Below are 23,484 nucleotides of genomic sequence, written 5' to 3'. Positions count from 1 at the left end.
TGAGGAGCACCTGGGGCTTGATGACCGTGAAGCTGTTAGTGGTGACCACCGACCTCCACACCACCATTAAAAGGCTATTCCTCCTTTACAGGAGAAACAGGCACATGCATCTTAACTGAAAGGATGCGGACACGGGGATATGAAAACAGGGCCCTGGCATCCACTGGCTTGAGGGCAGTCCCAGCTCTGGGACTTGCAAGTTGCGTGATCTTAGGCAGGGCGTCTTCGGAAGCCACAGTTCCTCACCTGTAAAATGAAGATTTCTAGGGGCGCCCGGGTGGCTCAGTCGGTTGGGCGTCTGCCTTTGGCTCGGGTCATGATCCCAGGGTCCTGGGATTGAGCCCCCAGTCTGGGTCCTTGTTTAGTGGGGAGCCTGCTTCTCCTTCTCCCTCTGCCTGCCGCTCCCCTTTCTTGTGCTCTCTCTGTGTCAAATAAATATATAAAGTCTTTTAAAAAAATGAAGATTACTGGGGCGCCTGGGTGGCTCAGATGGTTAAGCATCTGCCTTCGGCTCAGGTCATGATCCCGGGATCCTGGGATCGAGTCCCGCATCGGGCTCCCTGCTCCTTGGGAGCCTGCTTCTCCCTCTGCTTCTCTCTCTCTCTCTCTCTCCGTCTCTCATGAATAAATAAATAAAATCTTTAAAAAAAAAATGAAGATTACTAGAATACCTACCTCATGGGGCTACTGTGGGGGAATGTGAGAAAAACCAGGTAAGGCATTTCGCACACAGGGGCTGGTAGCTATAAGCATTCATTTGTTTATTCGTTTGCTAATTTATTCAACCAATTGCTGTCGAGCATCTACTGTGCACTTTTTTTTTTTTTTTTTTTTAAGATTCTATCCATTTATTTGACAGACACAGCGAGAGAGGGAACACAAGCAGGGGTAGTGGGAGAGGGAGAAGCAGGCTTTCCGCCGAGCAGGGAGCCCGATGCGCGGCTCGATCCCAGGACGCTGGGATCATGACCCGAGCCGAAGGCAGACGCCCAACGACTGAGCCACCAAGACGTCCTACGCACTTGTATTAATCTAGGATCTGGGCACCTAGCTGTGAACACATAACGGGTAATCAAAGAAGTTGGCTGTTGTATTATTATAAGAAGCTGGCTCTTGCTCCTACTGTTTTGTAAGTCTTTGCCTATGAGGAGCTCCCAACACAGCAGCAGCAAAATCAGGGGAGATTTGGCAGAAGTGATTTCCCAGGACCTATGGAGTGAGAGGGGCTGTGGCAGTCAGGAGGGCTCCCCTGTGGAAGCGGTGCTTGGGAGACCTGAGCTGGTTCCCTGAGCAGCTGTTGGCAGTGTGCTGGCTGGCGTGGAGCTGGGTGAGGAGCTGGGGATGCGCGGGTGAGTAAGACAGATGCCCCGTCCTCTCTGAGCTCACAGCCTCAGGGAGAGAACAGACCGGTAAGCGGGTAGGTGGTGACATTAGCGTGCTATCAGTATTGAGATGGGGAGGAGGCAGATGTCCTTGACAAGGTGATATCTGAGCTTCACTTTGCTCAAACTGAGAATTGGTCAACAAGGAAAAGGAGAGCAGCATGTCAGGTATGAGGAACCACACATATGAAGACTCCAAAAGAATTGCAGGTCGTTGAACACGACTAAAGCATAAGTTCCAGTGGGCTCGTGTTGACCGATGTGCTGTTTCAGAGGCTCTGGATGCAAGTGACAGAAAACTGAAACCAGCCAGACTCGATCAGGAGAATGTATTGACTCGTATGACTAAAACTTCAGAGGTTCAGTGGCTTCAGGTGAGTTGATCCAGCAGCTCAACGATGTCACTGGGAAATCAGCTTTTTTTCCCCTCTCTTCGTGGTGGCTTCCCTCCACAGTGTTGGCTTCCCTTGGTGATCAAAGATGGCAGCCAACACGCCTGGCCCAGCTTCCTGGCCTTTGTCCCATATTTGCAATGTGCTAATTGGGCTGCTAGTCCCCTTTCTCAATCAATCATGGTGTCCAGGGCCTTGGGAAAGGCTGACATTGGGGATCAACAGCACCGTATGGATCCTCAAAAGAGAAAGGCAAAGTGGGAATGGATGTCAGCAGGTCAGATTTTTCTTTTTCTAAGATTTTATTTTTGGGCGCCTGGGTGGCTCAGTTGGTTAAGCGACTGCCTTCGGCTCAGGTCATGATCCTGGAGTCCTGGGATCGAGTCCCGCATCGGGCTCCCTTCTCAGCGGGGAGTCTGCTTCTCCCTCTGACCCTCTTCCCTCTCGTGCTCTCTGTCTCTCATTCTCTTCCTCTCAAATAAATAAATAAAAGCTTAAAAAAAAAAGAAGAAAGATTTTAGTTTTAAGTAATCTCTACACCCAACGTGGGACTTGACCTTACAACCCCGAGATTAAGAGTTGCATGCTCCACCGACTGAGCCAGCCAGGGGCCCTAGGAGGTCAGATTTTGAAGGAGATACATCATGCTCAGGAGCTGGAACTTAAGCCAAGGGTAACGAGAGGCAGAGGACTGACTTGATCAGATTGGATTTGAGGAAGATCACCTTGGCTGTTGAATAAAGAGTAGATTAGAGGGGAAGCAGGAGAGGAGGCAAGGAGGCCAGCAGGCCAGCGGGGAGGATGGTTCGGTAATGGGGTTGGGGGCGTGGCCACAGGGGCGGGGACTGAGAGAAATTGGAGACAGCTGGACTTGGAAGTGAAGCAGAGAGGGGCTTGCAGGGCAACTTCTCCGTTTCTACTTTGGGTAAGGGTGGGAAAGGGAAGTGGGAGGGGGCCGACCATGCAAATGGCTGGTCAAGAGGCTGAGATCTGTTTTGGACAGGATGAGCACGAGGTGCCTGAGATAACTGACGGCAGATGTCCAGAAGGCAGTTGGTTGGATATCGCAGTCCAGAGCCTGGGAAGGGGGTCTGGGCTAGAGATGGAGGCTGGAGAGTCCATAGCCCAGAAGTTAAGGATGTGGACTGTGCCTGAAGCATCAACAGTGAGGGTTAGGAGGCAGGCAGGAGGGGAGCCCGCGGGGAGCTCGTGTCCAGAGTGGGATGGCCCTCTCTGTCCAGTGGGAGACCGTGCCTGCCAAAGGTCTTTGCGTTTAGAGATAACAGCCCTGGTGACCTTGGCAAGAACAGTCTCTGCGGAGTGGCGGGGGGTTAATTGGCACGGCAGTGGGTTGGGGAGTGAGTGGGAGGTGAAGACAAGGATAAAGGCTCTGAACAACTCTTTTAAGATGCCCAGCTTTAAGAGAGAGAGAGAGAGAGAGAGAGAGAGAGAAGGCAGCAGTGGCTTAGCTGAAAGGGGCAGCCGAAGGTAAACATGAGATGGAGGGGTGCGTGTGTGTTGGTGTGCTGGTGGTGTGTGCGGGGGGTGGGAGGTCTTAGGAATTAGGGACTTAAGCAGGTTGACATTCTGAGGGACAAGACAATAATGAGGGAGGAGAGGTACCTGAGGATCAAGGACTCAGGAGGGACTGCGAGCACATTAGTGGAGCGGGAGAGGCGGGAGCCTGGGAGGGAGTTGGCCTTGAAGAGAGAAGGTGCAGGTACATCTGGGAGAGGGAAAGAACTGAAGCTCTGGGTGTGGGGGCAGGCCTTGGAGGAGACTCCTCCCAGGTGGCCTCAATTCTTTCTGGAAGTGGGAGGCGAGGTCGTGTGCTAAGAGCCATGCAGCAGATGGGGTGGTGGAGGAGGAGCATGGGGGGGGGGGCAGGAAGGGTGCTGGCTGCCAGGTCAGGGGCCCTACATGTGCCCGGTCAGAGCCAACTTGCTCGCAGGAGCCAGCGGTCTCAAGGGAGGGGCCGGGCATAGGGCATGCACATAGGTGGGCTGGGCCAGCATTTGCAAGGTGGACGGGGCACCTGGGGCACCAGATAGGGCTCAGCAGATGGTGAGCAGACCTGCTTGGCTGGATCAGAAACAAGCTAGAAGGCCCTTGAGTCCTGGGCTGGGAGAGAAGTTGCAACTTTGCCTGGAAGGCAACTAGGAACCATGGAAGGTTATTGAGCAGGAGTGGGCCATGATACGAGCAGAAGTTAAGATCTATATCCAGAGGGGTGCCTGGCCGGCTCAGTTGGAAGAGCACGGGACTCTTGATCTTGGGGTTGTGGGTTCGAGCCCCACTTTGGGTGTAGAGATTACTTAAAAATAAAAAAAAATCTTGGGGCGCCTGCCTGGCTCAGTCGGTTAAGCATCCCACTCTTGATTTCGGCTCAGGTCACGATCTTGGGGTCGTGAGATTGAGCCCCGTGTGGGCTCCACTCCGGGCATGGAGCCTGCTTAGGATTCTCTCTCTCCCTCTGCCCCCCACCCCACTCTTTCTAAAAAAAAAAAAAAAAAAAAAAAAAAAAAAAAAAGAAGAATAAAAATAATTTAAAATCTTAAAGATAAAATCTGTATCCAGCTGTGCGTACATGACGAATTAGAGAGATCAGACTGAAGGCAGGAGTCTGGAGTGGTTGGTGGACGAGTCTGAAGGGAGGATGTCAGGTGTCAGAGGTCACAGAGGAAGAGTTTTTGGCTTTAGAGGTCAGACCCAGGAGCCCTGGAGGGCAATGGCCTTCAGGCAGTCCACAGAGCAGGGGCCCCTTCAGAAAGCAGAGTGGGGATTTCCAGTCCTGCTGGAGGGGTGCTCGAGAGGACCCTTACTTCCGGGGGAAACCAGCACTGATGGAGGCTCTAATTACAGTCCGTCTGTAATCATCTGAGATGATGTTGGATCCTCCCAATAATCAGATACCAGAATTATTGTTCTCTTTGAGAGATGGACAGACTGAGGCCCGGAGGGGCCAATCATCTCCCCTCAGGCCACACAGCGAGTGGAGAAGCAGAGCCAGGGCTCACCCCAGATCTGCGCTCAGTAGCCCGCACTGCTCCTGCGCTTTTCCTGTTCTTTTTTTTTTAAGATTTTATTTATTCATTTGAAACAGAGATTCAAAGAGAGAGAGAGAGAGAGAGAGAGCATGAGCAGGGGAGAGGCAGAGGGAGAGGGAGAAGCAGATCGATGTGGGGCTCGGTCCCAGGACCCCAGGATCATGACCTGAGCCGAAGGCAGACGCTTAACCCTCTGAGCCACCCAGGCGCCACACTTTCCCTGTTCTTGTCTCCTCTGCCATTTCTCTAGGGGTTTCTGCTCCACCTGACTTTGTTCTGGGAGATTCTGGTGGCTCTGGGCCAAGGAGCCTTGCTGGGGATTGGATCTAAAGCTCGGTAACTCCAAATGGCCCGTGGTGGTGGTGGTGGTGGGGGGGCTTGATCCCATACACTTAGCCCAGGAGAATGGGTTCCTCGGGGTGCCTTCCTGGGGGGACATTTGTGGGCAGGCTGAGGTGGGACCCCTTGGTCCATGCTGTCACCGCCAGAGGGCGCCGGCTGTTGCCCAGGTGAGGGCAAGGGGAGGCCCCCCTTCCTGGCTTCCGGAGAAACAGAGCTGGCTCCCGGGTCTGGAAGCCGCCCCCTTGAGGGTCCAGGGAGCTCCTGTCGCCTTCTCGTGTCTCTCTGAATGAAGGTCTTGCTGACCCTTCCTCCCCAGTTCCTGCTTTGCTCAGCGCATCAGATTTCCTCGGCGTGGGTGTCAGGAAGCCTGGGGTCTCCTTGCTGACCTCCTGCCTCCTTGCGCTCTGTCCTCCCCCAGCGCCACTCCAGATGCGTTGGCCTCACCTCCTTTACCTGCCTCCTCTCCCGGCCACGGTGCAGAGACAGTGCCAAGCACCGGATTGTCACCTCTGTCACCTTCTCTCAGCATTTCACAACCCTGGTTGGGAGTGTGTGGGCCAGGGCAGGGGACTCTGAACTGGGCCCAGACAGGGGGAGGCCGGCATCCTGGGCCCCAGGGAGCTTAGGGAGCCAGAGGAATGGGATTCCTGTCTGGGCAGGATCGAGGGGAAGGAGCCCCCCAAGGCTCCTTCCATGCTGTGGGCCATCTTTTCCATTTCCCCAACTCCATCTCCCCCTCTCTGCAGCCCCCCCAGCCCCCCAGGCCTCCAGTCCAGGGAAGCACCTCCCCCCAGCTCCCCCAACAGCTCAGCCAGGTTTCGGCTTCGATTCTGCCAACCTCCCTCCCCCACCCCAGGGCCCGCCCGCCTGCCTTCCTCCTTCCCCAAGCTTAGCCCCTTGGCTGTGGCCACCGAGGGCCTGGCCGGGGTCCCAGGCACCACACCACAGCGGCCAGCCTTGCTGGGCCAGGGCTCGGGACAGTCCCAGTCTGTCTGGCAGGGCGGCGGGTTCAGGATTGGCTGGAGCTGCCCCCGCCTTTGGGAGGAGGGAGATGTGAGGGGAGGCCCGGTGGCTCTCTCAAGGTCACCCTCCTTTTCTCTCCCAGCATCCCTGTTCAACCTTTGTCCCTTCTGCCTCACCTCGAGGAGGGAGGGGGCAAGATGCCCAACAGGCAGAGGACCGAGGAGCCCAGGGAGGAGGACGCTTTTGGGGGGCTCCCGGCACTTATTCATTCAGCAAATATTGTGTGCCTGCTGTATGCGAGGCGCTGAGGACACAGTGAACACGGTGGACACAATCCCTGCCCGCAGCCCAGCAGGGAGACAGACAGGAAATAAACAATCACACAAATAATGTAAACTTGTATCCCTCAGCAGTGCGGCAGAAGCACCAAGCTGGGATTCAGTCTGGCTTCCCTGGGGATCTCAGGGGTGAGGAGTCTTATCTGGCCTAGGAGTGGAAGGCAGGCTTCAGACAGGGCCGATGGCTTTTCGGAGGCCCGTGGGGTGGGGGTGGGGGTGGGGGTGGGGGCCGGGGCTGAGCGAGGCCTCAGTTTCTCCAACTGGGAAATGCAGGAAATAAAGGTGCCCGGTTCATGGGGTCGCTGCGCAGCAATGGGCTGCGTCCTGGCCTTCAGCCCTCAAAAAGAGGCGCTGTCTTCCTCCCTGAGGAAGGGTGAGTGGGAGCTCAGTGAAGATGGCGGGGAGGTGATTCCCACAGACCAGCGGCTCTCACGAAGCTCAGAGGTGGCCTCAGGGAGGTGAGGGACCCCAGTTCTCGGGCCGCGCTACCGAGCTTTGCCGGCCCCTCCGCCGCCTAAGGGCTGGAGGAGAGGAGGGGCTGGTCCCCCGGCTGCCTCTCCGTCCCTCCCCTCCCACACCCCCAGGTTCCGGGCCACGTGGCACCTCTGCGGCCTGGGCCTGGGGTGGGGGGAGGATGATTCCTGACCTGGAGGCTGGGGGAGCCGGGGGGGAAAGCGGGTGGAATTTGGGGTTCCACGGAGATCAGGTCCGGTGGAGCAGCGGCTCCAGCCCGCCCCGCAGCCCCCGGGCGGCAGGGAGGGGGTGCTGTCTCTTTAAGAGCCCTCAGGCGGCTGGGAGCAGATGGCCGGGCCGGCCGGGGCCCCTTGTCCTTTGTGTGGCTTTGCACAAAAGAGGGGGCCAGCTGGGGAGGGGGCAGAGGCAGCAGGTGGGAGGGTGGGGCCTTGCCCCTCCCCCTCTTAACCCTGCGCCATTGCCCCTTAGGGAGGGAGTTGCTCACTAGGAACATGCCTCCTCTCTGGGTGCTGTGGCCCCCACAGTTGCCCCCAAAACTCCTCGGATAGCTCTCCCTTGTCATGTCCCACCTCCTAGGCGGAGGTTTCATCACACCAGGGCCTAGAGAAACCCCCCCCATCCCCCCCCGCCCCGCCCCGCGCAACTCCACGGAATAAACCTCCCCTCCTTGCCCCTAACCTCCAGAGCAGAATCTTTTCTCTGGCCCTGAGCTCCAGGCTCTAGGGAGAAGTGGGAGCAGAAAGAGATTCTTAGGGGGGTGGGGGCAGGGAGGGAGGCTTGAGAGAAGGGACGGACGCCAGTGGCTTGGGGGTACCTGGGGCAACCCTAGAGGAAGGAGGCCAAAATAAGCATGATGCTGAGGCCTGGGGGTGAGGGTCTGGGCCCTGTACCCTAGCTAGGTATTAGCCCAGAAGGAAGGCAAAGGTGGGGGGGGGGCGGATAGGGGGCCCAACTGAGGCCCTGCCTAACTGGGGGTCCGGTGTGGGCAAGATGGAAGACTCCCATCATATGAGAGGGCTGTGCACAGGGCTGGCTGCCTGCCAGCCAGGAGGAGAGTGGAGGTGCTAGGCACCGCGAGGTGGCACCTTGCCACTCAGGAGGGGTCAGGCTGGGAGCCTCTTTTCATCTTGAAGCAGACCCCCTTAGGTCAGACCTGCCCTTGGCCCATTCATTCTCCTCCTTTGTCCAGAGCTCCCCACCCTGGGGCCTGGTGCCCAATCCATGATTTAAGAGGAGGAAAAAGACTCTGTAGGTCTGGCCCGAGGTGTGGCGGGCAACGTGGCCGCGGGCTGGGTGGCCCCATGTGGCCCGACAGCACCGCAGTCGGGTGGGGTCGTGCCTGACTTGCCCGGCCGCCCACAGGAGCCCCCAGGACCAGGCGGCCCCCAGCCGGGTCGTGGCCCGACCGCAGGACCCCGGCCGGCTGGCCGCAGGCAGCGGGTGGGGGCGGGGATCCCTGGCTGGGCCCCGGGTTGCTTCTAAATTTAGGAATCTGATTACAGAGTGGCCGAGGAAGGGAAGGGAGAGGAGGGTGCTAGCGCAGGCTCGGCTCGGTCTGGGCACAGCGGGGTGTGCCCGGGTGGAGGCGTGTCTAGGAATCTGGGGCTCCGGGTGGGAGGGGCGGCAGGCGGGGGCTCCGGCCTGTGTGCGCGGCAGCACGTGCCCCGGGCGGCGGGGACAGGCACGGGCGCAGCTCGCAGGCTCAGAGCCGCCGCCGGTGTGTGCGCTGGCTCTTTGTGTGCCTGGCAGGGTGGCTGGGTCTGGCTTTGAAAGTCTCTGCCCACCCCCTCCCCCATCTCCGTCTGTGCCGCTCTACCCGCTTCCCGGTCTGTCACTCTGCCCGCGCTTGTCCTGGGGGAGGGGGATGCTGCTCCCAGCTGGGGTGACAGTGAACCCAGTGGGGAGGAGACCCGGCTCCTCCCACTCCCTGCAGTCCAGACCTTCCCCTACACCTCCCACTCCCCAACCCTCAGCCCCTTATGCCACTGTTTTGGGGTGCATTCTGCAGCAGTTAAAGGGAACTGAGGTGACCCCTGGGAACCCACAGATGCACCAGAAGCTAGGCTTGGGCCCAGTAGCTAGCTCTTGGAGGAATTCATTCCTCGCCTGTCCGGCCTCCCATCCGTTCTGGCCCCCAAGGGCGCAAGAGGGAGGGGGTCCCCCTTGCGGAAGGGGGGGGCGGGGAGTTCCTTGGCAGGAAGGGAAATGGAAGGAAAAGCTGGGCTCCACCCGAGCTGGCGGGCAGGCGGCCTCAGGGCCCCCGGGGCAGGCGGCAGTAACCCGAGCCCACTGGTGTGCGGGGCTGGTGTGCGCGTGGGTGGAGCTGACCCCCGGCTACTCCTTGGGGGCAGCGGGGGTCTCCCCCCGGGGGCAAGTCACGGAGCCCCCGGGGGCCCGCAGAGGGAAGCGCTCTCCACCCTGGTCCTGACCCCACCCCCTGGAGGTCTAGCCCCGGCCCCCAGGCCCCGCCCCCCGGGCCCTCCCTCCCACCCCAGGGCCAGATGTTCAGCTGGCGGAGGCATCGGCTGGGGGAGGGGTGCTGAGGCCGCAGCCGGCACTACTTCCCTGCCAGCAGCTTCATTGTGTGCGCGAGGAGCGAGCGGCGGCGGAGAGCGGGCGAGCGAGCAGCAGCCCGAGCGCGGCGGGGAGAGCGAGCGCGCCGGGGAGGGTGCGAGGCGGCGCCCGCGGCTGCGCTCCGCCCGCCTCCCGGCAACTCTGCCCAGCGCGACGCGCCGTGCGCGCCGTCCCGCCGCCGCCGCCGCCGCCGCCGCCGCCGCCGCCGCCGCCGTCGCCACCGCCACCGCCGGGGCCCCGCCGCCTGCCGTCGCAGGCAGGGGTCTGGTCGGGACAGGGGTCCCCGCCCGGGGACTGGGGCATCCCGGTGCAGCCGAGAGGCGTGCAGCCCGCGGGGGGCGCCATCTGCGCCGCAGCGCCCGCCCGCTCAACTGCGTGGGCGGGAGGGCGTTGGGGCTCCGGGGCGCCCCGAAGGCAGGGTGCCCCGACTTCTCCGGGGGAGCCCCAATCCCGTGGAGCGTCCAGAGCGAGCGCGCTCCAGCCGCACCGGACCTTGCGCTCACCCCCCGCGTACCCCACTTCTGCACAAACTTTTCTGACGCCCTCGCCCGTGGGGGTCGCGGAGAGCGCTGAGCTGTCCGCAGGGCTCCCGCCCCGCCGGACCCTGGCCACGCTGACCTCCTGCCTCTCGTAGCCTCAGTGGCGACCTCTCCAGGCCGGGGCCGGGCACGGCACCCGAGGCGAGCGCGGCAATCACCGCGGCTCTCCGAAGGCTCCCGCGCCCCCCGGGGCAGCTGGGCGGGGTAATGCCCTCGGTGATGGAGAAGCCGAGCGCGGGCTCCGGGATCCTGTCCCGCAGCCGGGCCAAGACGGCGCCCAACGGCGGACAGCCCCACTCGGAGGATGACAGCAGTGAGGAGGAGCACTCGCACGGTGAGCCCGGCGGCCTAGGGTTAAAGGTGCACCGGCAGCGGGGACGCGATCGGGGCGGGGGGCGGGGGTAGAGTAGCCGACCACGGGCGTTCTAGACTCGTGGTTCCTGCCCCCTAGGACTGGAGCCTCTGGCTTGTTTCTTCCCCAAGCTTGGGGGCTGCCGGCTCGGGGAATCTGGAACCTGGGCCCCTAGCTGCCGAGGAGGCGGTCCTGCCCACCCCCGCCCTGCCCTGCCCTGCCCTGCCCTCAGTCTCTGAAGGACTCAGGCGGCCCTCCTTGCCACAGTTTGGGCTCGTCATACCTTGCCACCTTGCAGGGGACTGAGGGCTGGCTGGGGCAGGGGCTGGAAAGACACTTCCACACCGAGCTGTGAGGCTCATGTGGTGGGGAGGAGCCTTGGATTCCCTGCAGGGCTATGGTCCAGGTCTAGGGGCAGCACCCCCCCCCCCCCCCAGCCAGAACAAAGGGCTCTGCTTGGCCTGGGCTCTAAACTGGCCCCTTGTCCTCGCCATCACCCCGCCCCCCCACCCCCTCCACCTTGGGCTATGACTAGGCAGGGTCTCATCTTCCAGTTTCTTCTGTGGCTGAGGGTAACTGAGGGGAAGATCAGGGAAAAGTGAGCCTTCTGGAAGGTGAGGGCGCTGGGTGGTCAGGAAGGAGAACCCCAGGCCAGCCACCTCCCCCGCCACATCCTCCTGTTCCCCCCCTCCCCCACTGGAGTCCTGACTGCCTCCCCTGGCTCCACAGACAGCATGATCCGCGTTGGAACCAATTACCAGGCCGTCATTCCGGAGTGCAAGCCTGGTGAGTGGCAGGACAGGCTGCGAAGGGAGGGGAGCGGAGGGCCCATGGCTTGGCCCTGAGCCCCACCTGGGGGAGCCCTGGGCGGGCGGGGGTGGATGGCCCGTGGCATTGGTTAGCCTTCCTGCTCTGCCTTCCTGTCTGGGTCTCTGCCCCTCCTTCCCTTCTGGGCCTCACCTCACAAGCCCCACTTCTCTGCCACCCTCTGGCCATGATTCCAGGCCAGCGGCACCAGGCTGATCTGAATGTCTTCCCTTTTCTGCTCTTGTCTTTCAGAGAGCCCTGCCCGCTACAGTAACAAGGAGCTGAAGGGGATGCTGGTGTGGTCGCCCAACCACTGTGTGTCAGATGCCAAGCGTGAGTGGGGCAGGATCCCGGTTCCTTCGCATCCTTGGGAGCTGGGGGTTTGGGTTCATGCCAGTTGGTGACCAGCTCTTCTCAGAAGTGGGCTGGAGGCTGAGGTGTGTGGGTTTAGCCCCTGCGCTAGGGCTCAGGCTTGGGGCCCGGGGGGGGGGGAGGGGCGCTAGCCCCTGGGGGGCCTGCCTCTGTCTGGGCAGGCTTGGGTCAGCACTCGTAATCCCTTCTCCAATACCGGGCCCCTCCCATCTCCACAGTTGACAAGTACATTGCGATGGCCAAGGAGAAGCATGGTTACAACATTGAGCAGGTGAGCCTTGGCCCCGTAGGGATTTGGGATGGGGACACGACAGTGCTGGGGGGCAGCTGAGCCCGAGTTGTTCCCTCTCTCGGGCCAGGCACTGGGCATGCTCTTGTGGCACAAGCACGACGTGGAGAAGTCCCTGGCCGACTTGGCCAACTTCACCCCGTTCCCTGATGAGTGGACCGTGGAGGACAAGGTGCTGTTCGAACAGGCTTTTGGCTTCCATGGCAAATGCTTCCAGCGGATCCAGCAGATGGTAAAGCCCCTTCACCCCTGCCAGTGCTCCTTAGTCCCTCCTGTTCTGATGGGCCGGCCTGGGGGCGGAGGGTCTTGGGTGGGCCCCAGCCTCTGGCATTGCCCTTCCAGCTGCCTGATAAGCTGATTCCCAGCCTGGTAAAGTATTACTACTCATGGAAGAAGACCCGCAGCCGAACCAGCGTGATGGACAGACAGGCTCGGCGGCTGGGGGGCCGAAAGGACAAAGAAGACAGGTAGGGGCCTTGGGGGCCCAGGGGCAGGGCACGCTGAGCTCTGGGGGGCCCTGGCCTCTGCCTCACTGCCTTCCTGGCCTCTGTGTCAGCAGCGATGAGCTTGAAGAGGGCCGGGGAGCTGTGAGTGAGGGAGAGCCGGATGCTGGAGACCCCAAGAGAGAGGTGAGGTCTGGCCCTGCCTACCTGCCTGCCCTGGCCCTGGGCTCCGCACCACCCACCCCTCTCCTTTCCCTGGCAGCCTCTGCCCTCTCGGCCCCTGAATACCCGGCCAGGCCCCGGGAAGAAGGAGGCCCAGGGGTCTCAGTACCGCCACCACCCACTGCGAACCCGGCGTCGCCCACCCAAGGGCATGTACCTGAGCCCTGAGGGCCTCACGGCTGTGTCAGGAAGCCCAGATCTTGCCAACCTCACGCTTCGAGGCCTTGACTCTCAGCTCATCTCCCTCAAGCGCCAGGTGGGGGCCTGAGAAAAGAAGGGACCGTGTGGGACAGGGCAGCGGGCAGCCCAGGAACTACATTTTGGAGACAGCCGAGGTGTAAGGGGAGTGGTGCAGGTGCCCAGACTGCCTCTGCCCCATCCTCTAGGCTTCTGGGTAACTAGGTCTTTTCAAGAAACCTGTCTGGTCTGCGAGAGGGGGAGAGGCCCAGTTGGGAGGGAGGAGTGAGCTGGATGGTGGGTGGCCACAAGCCGTGTTGGTGGCGAGAGTTGGTCTGGGTGGCCTCTCTGGCGGGAGGGTTTGATGGGTTGTTTCTTGGCCTTTTCAGGTGCAAAGCATGAAGCAGACCAATAGCAGCCTCCGCCAAGCGCTAGAGGGGGGCATCGATCCACTGCGTCCCCCTGAGGTAAGGTGGCTTCAGGTGTGGGTGCAGGAGGGGCTTTCCCCCTGCCCCCCGGCCAGGGGAGCCGAAAGGGGAGTTCTGCTTGGGCGGGGGTGGGGGGGGGGGGAGGCAGGGCCCTCCGTTGCCGAATTTTTGAGTCTAAAAGGATAAATCCTCTGCTCTCCAGGCCAACACCAAGTTCAACTCCCGCTGGACCACGGATGAGCAGCTTTTGGCTGTACAAGGTGGGTTAGACGGCGGGGGAGCATGGAGAGCCCCAGGAATCTTTCCCCACCCTCCAAGGAGCTGGGGCAGAAGGGAAGGGCCAGGGAAGGAACTAGTTCTAAGGGGTATTCACACTTTGCTGCCCTTTTGACCCTTGCAGCCATCCGTAGGTATGGCAAAGACTTTGGGGCTATTGCAGAGGTGATTGGGAACAAGACTCTGACCCAGGTGAAGACCTTCTTTGTGAGCTACCGGCGCCGCTTCAATCTGGAGGAGGTGCTGCAGGAATGGGAGGCCGAGCAGGATGGGGCCCCCGGAGCCCCAGTCCCCATGGAGGAGGCCAGGAGAGGGGCCGCCTTGCCAGCCCCGGCCCTAGAGGAAGACGATGAGGTGAGAAGGGGTGAGAGAAGCCCTTCAGGGGAGTGAGGAGCTGAGCCGCCTCCATTCTTCGGTGGGGGCGCGGACGTGCTTGAGCCTGGCTTCCCTCTTCTCTCCTGTCAGGTGCAGATCACCTCCGTCTCGACATCTGTGCCCCGATCGCTACCCCCTGTGCCACCGCCGCCTCCGCCTCCCACGTCGCTGTCCCAGCCACCCCCGCTGCTGAGGCCACCTCTGCCCACGGCGCCCACCCTGCTCCGCCAGCCGCCCCCGCTCCAGCAGGGCCGCTTCCTCCAGCCCCGGCTGGCCCCCAACCAGCCCCCACCACCTCTCATCCGCCCTGCTCTGGCTGCCTCCCGCCACGGTGCCCGCCCTGGCCCTCAGCCCCCACCCACCCTGATTGGAGCCCCTCTGGAGCCTCCAGCACCCTCACTCTGAGCCCTGAGGCCCTCCACCAACCGGAGGCTCCAGAACCGCATTGCTGGCCGTCCTTGGATATCTCTGGCTTCACTGAGGACAGAAGGGACTAGAGCTCTTGGCCAGGTGTTTCAAAAAGCCGGAGCTGCCAGTGGGCACAGTCTGGACCTATGGGCTCTGCACGTTTCTGGCAGCTGAGTCTCTCGGCCCCCACCCCAGCCAGGGGCTGGGGCTCAGGGGCCTTCTGAGCTGACCTGAGGGTCCTTTCTCTTCCTGGCTGGGGCTGGAATGGCTGCCTCCTAGTCTGCTGGGGCTTGGCCTTTGGGTCTGGCCCTTTGTGTAGAGGGGGTAGTGACCTTAGCTTGGGGGATGGGGGAGAGGACAGCCTTGGCTGTTCTTTCTCTTTCCTTTCTTTTAGCAATAAGTTGGGGTGTGGTGGGGAGGGGGCTGGAGGGGGGAGGTGGGCAGAGAGGTTCCTTCGGGGCCTGAGTGTGGCAGAACTGGATGGGCAGCTCTCCGGTCTTCTGGAGCCTGCTGTGAAGGGCTGAGGAGCTCTGGGGGTGCCCACTGTACCCACAGCCCGAAAGCTTAGAGAAAGGAGGGCTGGGAACATATGCAGACATGGGTTTATTTTTCAATGTTTTTAAAAAATAAATAAAATCTTCCACGTTCGCTGAGTGCTCTCTTTTGGTGTGGAGGGCCCTGGGCTTGGCTTCCTGTCTGTGCCCTGAGGATGGGAGGGAGCAGCCACCCAGTACCGGCCTCCCCCAGGCCCCAGACAGGAATCCATTCTCTCCTGCAAGGCTGGCGGGCTGAGCCACATCTTGCCCACGGGGGACTGGGTCCCTGCCCGGCTGGGAGAAGAAACAGGAGGAGGCAGCTCAGATTCCAAACATTCTCTTTATTACGTGTTTGATCCAGAGGAGAAACTAAGTGCGGGTGTCGGGGGGGGGAGTGGGGTGGGTGGGGAGGGGCCACCTTGCCTGGGAGCCCCCCCAAGGGCCACCACCCCCTCTGGGAGCCAAGCCATGCCCTCCCGGCCCCTCAGAGCACCCGGGCTGTTCCACTGGGCAGGAGGGGTGGGGAGGGAGGAGGAGAGAAAGGGAGGGAGGGAGGGAGGGAGGAAGAGCCCTTGGTCAGAGCCTAAGCCCAGAGCCTGGAGCCCCTGGAGCCCCACAGCTGGGGCTTGGGGCAGGAGGGCTGAGGTTGGCTAGGCCCCTTCCTGGGACCCAAGGGATCGACTTGCCGCGGAGCCTGGGCTGGGAGTGGGGGGTGATGAGTAGGGGTGGAGTCATCATAAATCAAAAAAAAAAAAAAATAAAATAATAAAATAAAAAATAAAACCCATCACAAAAAAATGTACAACTCGGGTGAGGGCAGGGGCAGCCTCTGTGCAGGACCCCCCTCCCCCAATTTCTCAGGAACAGAAACAGCAGAGAAATAAATTAAGGGATGCAGCGGCCGCCACCAGCCAAGCGCCCATAACCAGCCACTCCCACACTGGCCGAGGAGGTTGGCAAGCTGGGAGTCCCTAGGCCTGTCTGCCCCCCCACCCCCGGGGAGGGCAGATGCTCCCGGCCCCCTGCTGCCCTATCCAGCCTCCCGCCAGGCGGCCCGTGGAGGCCCTGGGCAGTGTCTCCTGAGAGGAGGGGCGACAGTGTCAGGAAGAAAAGGCAAGGCCGGGAGATGGGTGGTGAGGGGAGTCACTGCTATGGAACTAGCTGGTGCCCAGATTAATGCCAATGAAGGGGGCAGGGGAGAGGAATGGCGAGGGGCTGTGCTTTCAGACAAAGGCTCTCCCATAACGGAGAGTGCCCAGCATCCCTGTTCCGGAGACTAGCAGCCCAGGCGGCCCCCTGGGGGCCGAGGAGCCTATCTGCCCTGCAGTCCCCTCCCCTCTCCCAGCCCGGGGGTCAGCCCCGCCTTCTCCCCAGGAGGGGTGGGAGAAGATGGCACAGACTTTTGAGGAGGGGAACAAAAGTCCCCACAGCAGCTTGTGGAAGGAAATGCCCAGCTCTGGGGAAGGAGGGGCAGAGGATACAGTGTGGAGGGGGCCAGAGCCCCCCGAGCCTCGCCTGCCAGCCCGGGGCAGCCGCCAGCGCCCCCCCCTTCCCCCCCACCCCCCACCCAGGGCTACGCAGCGCCCCGCCCCCAGCCCCTGGCCTGGCCATCCAGGCCTCCAGCCCCGGGGCCTGAGGTCAGGGCAAGGCCACCTCTGGTGGTTTGCTTGGAGGGGAAGGAGGGAAGGAGAGGGGAGAAGCCCAAAGTGGGCCTGGCGGAGGGCCTGACAGGGAACTCCACCACTCTTGCCTGAGAGTGTTCCAGCCCTGAGCCACCCTCCCGGGAAACCCCACAGATCCAGTCTCGACTGTCCCAATGGGGCAGGGAGGAAAGGTGGCCGCTGGGATTTTTTTTTTTTCTTTTTTCTTTTTGGTAATAAAAAATTTCTTGGTTTAGGCGAAATACTCTGTGCAACCGCAGTACCGAGGGGGAGCCCTGCCCCCCCACCCCTCCCTCCCCTTCCTTTGCCTCCTGTAGGGGAGAGGGGGGAAGGGGGACTTTCTGGGCAGGGGCAAATGTTGGGGGGGGGAAGAACCATCTCCCGTCCCCCCCAAACTTGGAAGAAAAAACCGAGAAGGGCGGGAGGGGAGAAGTGCCAGCAGGGGGAGACACACCAATCCATCTCTGCAGTCTCGCCCAGGTGGCTTGGAGCCCGGCCTCAGCAGCTAAGTCCAGCTGGCCCGCCTCCGTCGCCCCCCCCCCCCCACTCCTGGCAGCCTGTTAAAGCTTGAGCTCGTTGGCTATTTTGGAGGCAATGTTTTTGAAGGCCATGGAGGTGCCCGATATCCGCTTAAATCGGACACCGTTGAGGGACAGCCGCGGCAGCTTGCACACCTCCATCTCCCACTGCACGAAGTTCTCGTGGCCTGGCGTGCCGTGCATGCACAGCAGCATGTACTTCTCGTGTAGCTCGCTCTGGCAGCTGTTCGCGTCCAGCACCTTGCGGATCTCCCGCATCATCTCGTTGGGCTCCATGGAGCTGGTGGTCTTCATACTCCACGTGAAGCGCAGGGAGCGCGGCTTGGCCTCCCGGAACTCCTCCTTGTCCTTATCATTGCCGCCCACCACGTGAGGTCTGCGGAGAGGGCAGAGTCCGGGGGTGGGGTCGGAGGAGGGGGTGTGTCAGGGCGGGGCCCGGGGCAGCCCCCCCCCCCCCCGGAGAACCACCCTGGCAGAGGGCCCCCCCCCTGAGACCAGGGAGGAGAGCAGGAGGGTGCCCCGGAGGCGACGGTGCCGGAGGAGGGCGCAGAGGGAGGGTGAGAGGGGCGGGCAGCTGTGTGACCTCTGGCTCAGGGAGGGCAGAGAAGGGGAGGAGAAGCCAGGCCCTGGCAGGGGGCGGGAGGGTGACAGTTCCATGCTTTTCCTTGATGAGAGGAGGGTCAGGGAGAAAAGGGGAGCACGTGCTCAACAGCCCTGAGCAGGTCACAGACTGGACAGAAAGCAGCGGCTGAGGTACAGAAAGGTGAGCTGGGTGGTGGGTAGGAATCTGTAGCCCCAACCGCCCAGCCTAGGGCTCCTGCTTCCAGAAGGCACCAGAGCTGAGGAGAAGGGCCCAAACCTACTGCAGCTGGGGCATGGGGCTTCTCTGAGGAAAGGGAGGCCCCAAGAGGGTGGGGACAGGGCAGAACCACCGGAGGAGGAGCCAGGTGGCAGAAGGAAGAGAGCAGGAGGCTCGTGGCAAGCCCGGTGGCCTGGGCAGGGCTGGTGCTGGCTCCAGCCCTCTCACCTGAGCGTCTCCACTCGGTCTTTGCTTTCAGGTTCATTCAGGTTCCTCAAAAAACAGAGCGAGGGAGAGTTTAGTGCTGGGACCTCTCGCTCCGTCCACCGCCGCAGACCCAGGTGAGGGTGGGTCTGGTGAGGTGCCACTGGTGGGTGAGCAGGACCCAAGCTCTAAGGCCCCATGCCTGCCACCTGGCAGGCCAACATGGCTCTGTGGCGCCTCACACTGGCCCTTTGCAGCGGGGAGCCCAGCAGACGGGGCCGTCCCTCGCCAAGCTCCCAGAGATGTGTGCGGGGGAGAAGGAGCCTCTGCTCGGGGGGGTGGCGGGGTGGGGTGGGTGGGTGTGGATGTGCAGGCACGCGCATCGAGCACACAGCCACAGCATGAGGCAGCTCCCCCACCAGCCCCCAGCCGGGGCCTCACACTGTGAGCGGGTCTTCCACACCAGAATCCCGGGGCCCCAGAGCCACAGTGCTCTTGAAGGGAAAGGGCTAGGCTGGGGGGCGCGGTGTGTGTGTGTGTGGGGGGGCGGGTCAGACAGAAGCCTCTCTCAGGAGGCTCAAAGGGCCAAGAGCTGGAACCGTGAGCAGGCCTGGGGATGAGTGCCTGGAGACGGGGAGGGGGAGAAGGGGCCTGAGGCCATCCATGGACAAGCCCGCCTCCCTCATTCTTTTAGAACGCCCCTGCCTGCCGGGCTGCCAGGCCATCTGCTTGTACAGAAGGGAGGACAGAGGGCAGGGCAGGGCCAGCACCTCGGGAGGGTGGCTGGGGAGGAGGTCTGGCCCCGCTGAGCGGCTTCTCCAGCTCCTGGCCGGAAGGTGGGTGCCTGGAGCCGGGGAACTGGGGACTGCAGAGGAGGGCAGGGACGTGAGGAGGACAGAGAGCGGCAGCGGCACATGGAAAGGAACACGAAGACACAAGAGACACACGAGCGCACACAAGCGCACTGCGAGCAGGGAGCCCGGGCTGTGCGGCGGCGGGGGGAGGGAGGGCCCTGCTGCTCTCCCCAGCCCCACCTGGTCCCTGCCCTGTGGGTGGAGGCGCCCTGTCGGGCAGGCCCCCACCAGGGCCTAGGAGTCAAGAGCCAGCCATACAGTGAAGAGCTGGGTGGGGAGCAGTGGGTAGAAAGGGGAAAGCCTAAGGACCCTGGCTTGGCCATTAGTCAGGTGGGTCACCAACGTGCCCGCCAGGTGTCCCAGCCCCAGCACAGGGCCTGGGCTGACAGCCCTGGGGAACCAGTGCTCCCAACCCGGCCCTTGGTCTTCAGCTTGGTATATGGCCCTCACAGGCTTCCAGAGAGGGTGAGGATAGGGCGGGGGTGGGTCTGGCCTAGGAAGGAAGATGCCTGAGTGTGTGCGCGTGCGGGGGGGACCTTCCACTGTTCCGCCAAGGCAGAGAAGTAGATGGCCCCGGCTTTAGAACATCCCGGCCCCTCGCCCTTTGGAAGCCACAGTCCCTATCCAGAGAACAGGGGCCCAGAGAAGAGGTGTGGCTTAATTCGCCCGTATCCCGCTGCAGGCGGGAGGTGTGCTGGGTGGAGGTGGAGTGGGCCTAGTTCTGCAGGAGCTGCCAGAAGGGGGTGCTGTGCCCACTTGTGAGGCAAAGGCTCCTTGGGCCTGGAAGCGTCAGACCGAAGCCTTGGGACCCCATTGTCCCTGTGGTACCTCCAAAGTCCTGCTATCCATAGGACAGGGGCAAGAGGTCACACGGCCCTGAAGTTCAGGGGACCAGAGAAGGGAAAGACCCAGAGACCCAGAATGAGATCCCATCCCAGATGCACTTGCAACCCTCATGGAGCTTCTTCACAGCGCATGCACAGACAGGGGAAAGGGCCAGGGAAGGAACCCAGTGCTTGCAACCAAAACCCAAACCTGGGGTGGGGGTGAGGAGACAATCTTAAAGGGAGAATTCCCTGAGAAGGTCCCCCGTGCCTGGGGAACAGGCCCCTCATTTTCAAAGCCATCTGCCCTGAGTGGGCCGCCCAGTCAGAGGCAGTCTTCATCCCTTTAAGATGGCAGAGGGGCCACACAGACGTGGTTAGCAGATGGAGGCGGTAGCAAGAGCCAGAAAAGGGGAGTTAATGACGGAGGCAGGACACAGGACATAGACACACACACACACACACACACACACACACACACACACATACACACACACAGCGGGCTGAACGCCTACCTTCTGGCAAACCTGAAAGACAGATTTCTAAAAAAACAAACAAAAAAAGACAAAATAAAAAAAGAAATAAAAAAAAACCAACAAGACAGTATGTGGATAAGCAGGTGGGGAGTGGGCTTTACAGGTTCAAGGGTCACCCCATGTGTGGAAGAGCCGCTCAGCGAGACTAGAGTCCTAGACACCCTGACCTGCCCCCGCCCCACGCCTCAGCCCCGCGCTCTGGGGCTGGAAAGGGGCATGGCTCTCGGCTACTCCAGCTGAGTGAAGTGCAGCAGGAAGGGCGGCAGGCCTGCTGCTGCTTCCCGAGCTACGCGGAGGCGGGAGAGGAAACGGTGGGATGGAGACACGGAGCATCCCACCAGGCACGACGGCTTGGGTGCACCCTCAGAATCAAAGCTGTCTCTTTGGGGTGGCTGGGGGCCAGGTGTGAGAAACCTCATGAAGAGAATCCCCACCCTGCTTGCCACCTCAGAAAGCATCAACCCACTAGGCTGCGAGGGAGGAGGCCAGCCGGGCCCCGCCCCAGCTACTTCATCTGCGGCCTTCATCAAGGGGAGCCCCGGGTAGGAGCACGCGGCTGAGGCCGAGGGAGCGACTGCAGCCAGACCGAACCAACTGGGTGGGGGGAAAGGAGGTCAAAGGGGGCGAGACAGAGGACTAGGAAAAACTCCTTGCCGGCCCAGCCTGGCTCAGGCCTCATGACTTTGCAGCTGCGTCACCAAATATAAGTTTCCATGGGAACCCAGGAAAGAAGAGGGGGGCTTTTATTTTAGCATCTGAGTTCACACTCTCCTAGAGAGGAGGCGGCATTGGCCATCTGCTCTCGGGGCCAGAGAACGAGGGCTGTGTACAGGAGCTGGGGAGAGCCTGGGAGGGACGGACGGGTCTGGGATCGTGAGGTGCTGATAAGGACCCAATTCCTTAGGCTTCCCAAGGCCTCTTCTAACCCCAAGACCCAAGCCTAGTGCCGGCAGTCCTCATTCCCCACCCCCACCCAGGCAGGTAGGAAGGCCTGGCCTCATTCTCTCTGCCACCCTAAGCCCCCTACTCACCTGCGTACAAACTTGGAAGTGAATTTGCTGAAGATGCTCCCCGAGGCCCCCCGCCGGCCCTGGCTGTTGCCAGAGGGAGAGGCTGGGGTCACACCGTAGGGCAAATTCTGCTGGTCCCGCACCTGCCGGAGCTGTCCAGCGTGGAAGGTGCTTCGACTGGACACACCCCGGGGGAAATTAGTTCGGTCTGGGGCTCCACCACTGCTGCTGATGTTGTGGGCGGAGGGGGAGGCGACAGGGACACGCTGGGGGGCTGTGCTGTGGGAAAAGAGGCGGGGGCGGAGGAAATGCATCAGGACATAAGCACGCCATCAGCACCGAGCACCTGCAGCACCCCGGGGTGGGAAGAGGGAAGGGGGATGCTAGGGCAGAGGCAGCCATCACAGAGGACACAGAAGGAAGGGGTGTGACCACTGAGGACACGGGAAAGGAGAACATCTAGGTGGAGGTGGAAGGAGATGGTTTGGGGGAGGGAGGGAGGCAAGGGAGGACACGTGTGTGGACAGCAGTACAGGCCGGAGAGAAGTGGCTCCTTGGAGCTAGGCACACTGGAACCTCAAGGGGACAATGTTGACCAACCCTCAAGGATTGAGTCCCTTTGGTGCTGACTGTCCCTGGGGTCCTAAGGAAGTCCAGGAAGGCTCAGAACAAAAAGGCTTCCTTCTGGAGCCTCGGGATGGCTTCTGAGAGGGAGAACTGGAGGAAAAGAGGGGCATTAAGCTATTTTTTTGTTCCCTCTACTTCCTGACTGTAGGGGACAGAGCCATTTCTTGTGGCTAAGATGCCAGGAACAGAGCAGGACCCCCGGGTGGGGGGGGGGGGAATGTAGAGGGCAGGGGGTGGGGCAGGCTGAGGGCACCCGGTGCGCCAGCTGCCCCAGCACACTTGCCTGGGCCGCGGCACCTCACAGTTACTGTCCGTGGGGGGCAGCCCAGTGGCCTTGTTGGGGTGCACGGAGGCCGACATGGATTTCTGGTGCTGACGGGGCCGGGCCGCAGAGACCGCGGCGGAAGCAGAAGCCGTGGAGGCCCGGGACCCTGGCATGGTTAGGCTAGGAGACAAAAGCAGCGAAGAGGCCTGGGTTAGGGGTGAGTGGGGGCAGGAGGCTCAGGTTAGGAAGCAAGGGCAGGGCAGAAGGGCCAGAGCCGGGGGGCGGGGGGGGCGGTGCGGGGCAGGGGAAGCCTTGGCAGGATGCAAGTCAGGTCGGGGGAGCAGCGATGGGACTCCAGTCAGAGTTGAGGAAGGCGGGGCTGGGAAATGGGGGGCGGGTGAGGAAAGTGAGGCAGGCCAAAACCTGGGGGAGGAAACCAAAAGTGCAGGAAAGCCAACAGGAGGTAACTGCCTCCGGGTTGCGCTGGTCTCCTAGGAATTCTAAGAACAAGGATGTTTTGTCGACAGAAAGAGCAGGGTGTTGCTAAGGGGAATTTTCATTAAGCTCAGAAGAGGAGGAGCCGGGAAGGCAACACACCAAGAGATGCTGGCGATCAAGGCTAAGGGGGATCTGCTCTCCCAGGAACAGCTGGGGTCCCCCTCAACACGTATACCCCTCCGGTGGGCAGCTCTGGGCTCTGCTCTGAGCTGGGGTCTCCCAAACAAAGCCTCAGGCGCTGATGCCGAGAGGAGCATGGTTGCCGTGCCCTGGCTGCAGTCAAGAAGCAAGAAGGCAGGGGCGCCGGGCTGGCTCAGTCAGAAGAGGTGTGACTCTTGATCTCGGGGTCGTGAGTTTGAGCCCCACAATGGGTGTGGACATTGCTTAAATAAATAAATAACTAAAAAAAAAAAAGAAGAAGCCAGAAGGCAGCCAAGATGACCCTGGAGTCTCCCTCGGTCCGCCCACTGCAAGCAGCAGTCCCAGGAGCACAGGGGAGAGGAGACTGGGGTGGGGGGGGGAAGAGCAGGGGGGAGGTGCTGGTGTGTGGACAAGCTGGACTGGACAGAGCCAGGACGGAACTCCAGGGAGCAAGGAGGGGAGGTGGGGCTGCCGACAGACGTCACTACTGTGACAGATGGTTCTGGGGCAGCGTGGTGGGCAGGGCCTGGGTCGGCTCACCTGTCTTTGCCGTTTTGGATGGAGGCCTGGCCAAGGCTGGTCCTCTCCAAAAGTGGGGAATTCCTGCTTCGATTTGTGCTGGTGGAGAGGACGCTGTTCTGTGGGGAATAAAGGGCAGAGGTGTATCACAGAAAACCAAAGAGTTCTTCTGTTCACAGAACTGGCTTTCCCTCCGCCTTCCAGCAGGAGCAGACAAGGGTAGAGAAAAGAAAGGATTCTGCTTTTCCTCTTGGGGGAGGCTTTCTACAGT

General features: G+C 61.5%; 2 protein-coding genes across 9 annotated transcripts in view; one reads left to right on the top strand and one right to left on the bottom strand.

The window, feature by feature from the left end:
• The first annotated feature begins 9,787 nt into the window (after nucleotides 1–9,787).
• RCOR2 (REST corepressor 2) lies at nucleotides 9,788–14,835 on the top strand. Of its 4 annotated transcripts, none has more exons than XM_027579800.1 (12): nucleotides 9,788–10,385; nucleotides 11,133–11,189; nucleotides 11,463–11,543; nucleotides 11,801–11,853; nucleotides 11,942–12,103; nucleotides 12,214–12,338; nucleotides 12,431–12,500; nucleotides 12,577–12,792; nucleotides 13,103–13,180; nucleotides 13,344–13,401; nucleotides 13,581–13,771; nucleotides 13,883–14,315. In XM_027579800.1, the coding sequence occupies exons 1-12, from the start codon at nucleotides 10,259–10,261 to the stop codon at nucleotides 14,195–14,197; spliced, it is 1,533 nt and encodes a 510-aa protein (XP_027435601.1). In that variant the 5' UTR covers nucleotides 9,788–10,258; the 3' UTR covers nucleotides 14,198–14,315. The 4 variants fall into 4 exon arrangements, with proteins under 4 accessions (XP_027435601.1, XP_027435600.1, XP_027435603.1 ...); XM_027579799.1 differs by having other exon boundaries at nucleotides 13,542–13,771; XM_027579802.1 differs by lacking the exon at nucleotides 13,581–13,771 and having other exon boundaries at nucleotides 13,883–14,835.
• A 222-nt stretch (nucleotides 14,836–15,057) lies between these two features.
• MARK2 (microtubule affinity regulating kinase 2) overlaps nucleotides 15,058–23,484 on the bottom strand; it is a 56,410-nt gene continuing 47,983 nt past the window's right edge. The window contains exons 14-19 of one of the 5 annotated variants that reach the window (XM_027579262.2): nucleotides 23,235–23,332; nucleotides 22,074–22,235; nucleotides 21,185–21,442; nucleotides 20,133–20,159; nucleotides 17,964–18,008; nucleotides 15,058–17,312 (exon numbers count right to left, since the gene is read on the bottom strand). In XM_027579262.2, the coding sequence (XP_027435063.1) occupies nucleotides 16,958–17,312; nucleotides 17,964–18,008; nucleotides 20,133–20,159; nucleotides 21,185–21,442; nucleotides 22,074–22,235; nucleotides 23,235–23,332 (945 nt within the window). In that variant the 3' untranslated portion in view covers nucleotides 15,058–16,957. The remainder of the gene's footprint in view (nucleotides 17,313–17,963; nucleotides 18,009–20,132; nucleotides 20,160–21,184; nucleotides 21,443–22,073; nucleotides 22,236–23,234; nucleotides 23,333–23,484) is intronic. The other 4 variants (XM_027579260.1, XM_027579261.1, XM_027579263.1 and 1 more) reach the window with 4 other exon arrangements.

This window comes from Zalophus californianus, chromosome 11 (assembly GCF_009762305.2).
Source record: "Zalophus californianus isolate mZalCal1 chromosome 11, mZalCal1.pri.v2, whole genome shotgun sequence".
NCBI lineage: Eukaryota > Metazoa > Chordata > Mammalia > Carnivora > Otariidae > Zalophus > Zalophus californianus.
The sequence above is the reverse complement of the archived record's forward strand: the minus strand, read 5'-3'. Positions and strand labels throughout refer to the sequence as shown.